The 3,054-nt window shown below is 47.2% G+C and overlaps 1 protein-coding gene across 1 annotated transcript; it reads right to left on the minus strand.

Annotated features, from left to right (window-relative positions):
* Positions 1-414: 414 nt before the first annotated feature.
* PUB38 (plant U-box 38) lies at positions 415-2,423 on the minus strand. The gene has a single exon (XM_020374348.3). It carries the CDS (start codon positions 2,290-2,292, stop codon positions 736-738), a length of 1,557 nt encoding a protein of 518 aa, XP_020229937.1. The 5' UTR covers positions 2,293-2,423; the 3' UTR covers positions 415-735.
* Between the last annotated feature and the right edge of the window lie 631 nt (positions 2,424-3,054).

Raw genomic sequence — 3,054 nt, forward strand, 5'->3', positions numbered from 1 at the left:
AGCATACATCTTAATGTAACCAGATGAAACCCAAAGACCCTTGGCAAATGTGCAGTACAGTTGGAGAACACAGCCCGAGCCAACCAGTCCAGAACACTCTGCAGGTCTAAGCATTGGGTCGAGGGACAACTTGGAATTGATGTTTGATCTCTCCTGGCACAAGTTTAGGTTAGGCATGTGAAGTGAAACAATCTAATTTTTGATTATTCATTTGTCATATAAACAAGACAAGAATCCTAGAATATAGACTTGAAGTCTAATCCAATTTAAGATAAACCAAAATTAGTCAAATTCTTTTTACCAAACATTTCCTGAGAAGCAAATGAAGAGAGGAAGATTGCTGGTAAGTTTTAATTTGCATGTTTATTGACATATGAATTTTGAAATGTAAACTCATACATATGGCATGCAATGTGCTTAACGAGGGAAGGAAACAGAAACTGCTGTTGGCCCTCTTAGTTTATATATAAACAACCAATCCACAAATAAACTAGTGTTAAGTATAATTATGTACACATTACCTCAACTAAACCCTGATAATTAGATACAGACTGTAACACCCAAGAACAAAACAACAAAAAATAAAATTTCAAAGAAAGCAACAGAATAGTAAGCTTGAGAATGAGATCGCCACCTCATTTCATCGTATCAACAAATGTAACCCTTTTCATTTCTCCAACTGAATCTCAACCAACAAATCTGTAAACAGTAGAAAAATTAAACAAGAAAGAGAACCTAAAACGTGGTCGTGTTGACCAGGTTGTGACTCCTGGCAGGACCGACTCGGTACCGATTCCGAGTCAATCCGGCCGATTCGAAAAACTCGTCACCCTCATCACCGTCTCCATCTACCACAGTCCTCAACACGTACAACACCTTCCTCGCCTTCTCCCTGGCCCTCTCCGTGCCCGTTTCTTCCACCTCCTTCAAAACCTCCACCACCCTCGCGTCCTTCGCCAACCCCTTGAACCTCAAGCTCCGGTGACTCAGCGCGTACAGCGCCGCCACGCAATTCTCCCGAGTGGCCACCGAGTCCAACTCGTTCCCCCTCAGAAGCCCCACCAAACACTCCACCGCGTTGGCGTCCAGCATCGCCGTGCGCCCCTCCGTGCACACGGCCAGGTTGCAGAGAATGAGCAGCACCGGCCCCGCCAAGTCCCCCGCGGCCACCATCGAGAGCAGCGTCGGAATGACGCCGAGTTTCACCAACTTAACCCGGTTGCTCTGAACCAGACTCAAATGGTACAGCGCAAGCGCCGAGTCGTGGCGAGTCCGCTCGGACTCGGCACGCAGCGCGTGCATCAAGGGCTGCAACGCGCCGAGAACGCCAATCGCCATTTTGTTGTCATCATTCAACGCTAAACTAAAAAGCGCGCCCGCAGCGTGTTCCTGCGACTCACCCAATCCCTCCTTCAAAACATCCACGAGTAAGGGAACAAACCCCGACCTCACGATTCTCACCTTGTTCTGCTTCTCCAGCGAAAGGTTGACCAGCGACGCCACCGCGTTGACCTGAACGACGCCGTATCGCGACGCAATTAAACCACGAAGCGCCAACAGCACGCGCGGCGTGCAGAGCGAAACCCTAACCTCCTCGTTGCTCCGCGTGACCTTCCTCAGCGCGATGACTCCCTCTTCTTGCTCAAACACCGCGCTGCTCTTTAGATTCTTCAATATTGATTCCTCTTCTTCCGATGCCGGCGCGCTAGGGTTTTCGATTTCGATCTCGCCCGAGGAGGAAGAGGAGAAACACGTGGGACGAATCGTTAACGGCAACGGCGTTCCCGGACTCGGAGGGATTATGACGGATTCCTCGGAGGACGAGGCCGAGTTGAAGTGGTTGACTCGGGGGCCTAACTCGGTGGCGGCGTGGGAGAATACGCGCGGGGGAGTGTCCGCGACGGCGTTGAGGAGTTCCTCATCGGAAACCCTAGTTGTTTGGTCTTTTTCCATGGCTTCTCTAATTCGGCGTTCGACGGAGGCGTGATCCGGTGCGGGCGGGTGCTCGGTGCGGGAGGTGCGGCACCAGTTGAGGATTGTGGTTTTGAGGGCGAGGTTCGGGATGAGGGTTGAGAAATCGGGTCGGGTCCCGTCGTGGAGGTTCGGGGAGAATTTAAGGTCGTGGCAGAGCTGGACGGCGAGGCGCTCGAAGGTTTGGCCCGAAGCTACGACGACAGGGTCGGACATTAAGCAGCCGGTGATGGGGCACGTGAACTCCTTGGGAGGGAGCTTGGGGTCGAGGTTGGAGGAACGGTGAAAGATTTTCCACCTGCGTTTCCCGTTGCCACCCATGTCGTTTTGGCACTTGGCAAAGGTGAATTCTTCTTCCCCACTCCCCAGTGTTTATAGTAGTGGTTGATTTGTTTAATTGGGAATGGGAGTATTATAATGAAGTTATTTGTTGCACATGCCAAACGGACTGGGTCTTCCAAACACGGTCAAATACCATGAGATAAGAATTCCGGCTTTTGTTTTTTCTTCTTTTACGCCTCTTCTTGTTATCGGGAAGGGTATTTACGGAATTTCATCACTTTTCATTTAGATCAACAACATTAGGAGTGCTAGTTTTAACGATACTTGATGGTTCATTCTTTCCAATAGCATAATCAATGTTGAACTAATTCAAAATAAAGAAAAAGTCTCTCCTTCCACACCTATAATTGTCACTCCTTAGTTCAAGATCATCACATTTAATATAAGAGATATTCACAAATTGAGAAACTGAAAAGTTCGAAATTACATGTTCATCATTTGCAAATTGAGACTAGAGTAAACATATGATTTATTCATTAGTTGATGAGCTAATGTGAGAGACTTTAAGTATTGTGATTACATGGGAGATAATACTCCCTTTTAGAGGGCTTAACACCATGATTTGCTTTTTCTTGCGATGCTAGATAATGGGTTAAATGGATTGAGTGAGAGAATGTTGGTTACTTCCTTCTTAATAGGAGTAGGCATGCCCTTTGGTTGAGGAGAATATTTTCAATTTGAAAATATTCCTATTTTCACAAAGTTATTTCTAATATGTTTCATTATCAATGTAGGTTCAAC

This window comes from Cajanus cajan, chromosome 6 (genome assembly GCF_000230855.2).
Source record: "Cajanus cajan strain Asha chromosome 6, NIPB_CcT2T_4, whole genome shotgun sequence".
Lineage (NCBI taxonomy): Eukaryota > Viridiplantae > Streptophyta > Magnoliopsida > Fabales > Fabaceae > Cajanus > Cajanus cajan.

Bases quoted from the DNA above. Each gene is read 5' to 3' on its own strand.
- PUB38 (XM_020374348.3), bottom strand. From the start codon at position 2,292: ATGGGTGGCAACGGGAAACGCAGGTGGAAAATCTTTCACCGTTCCTCC.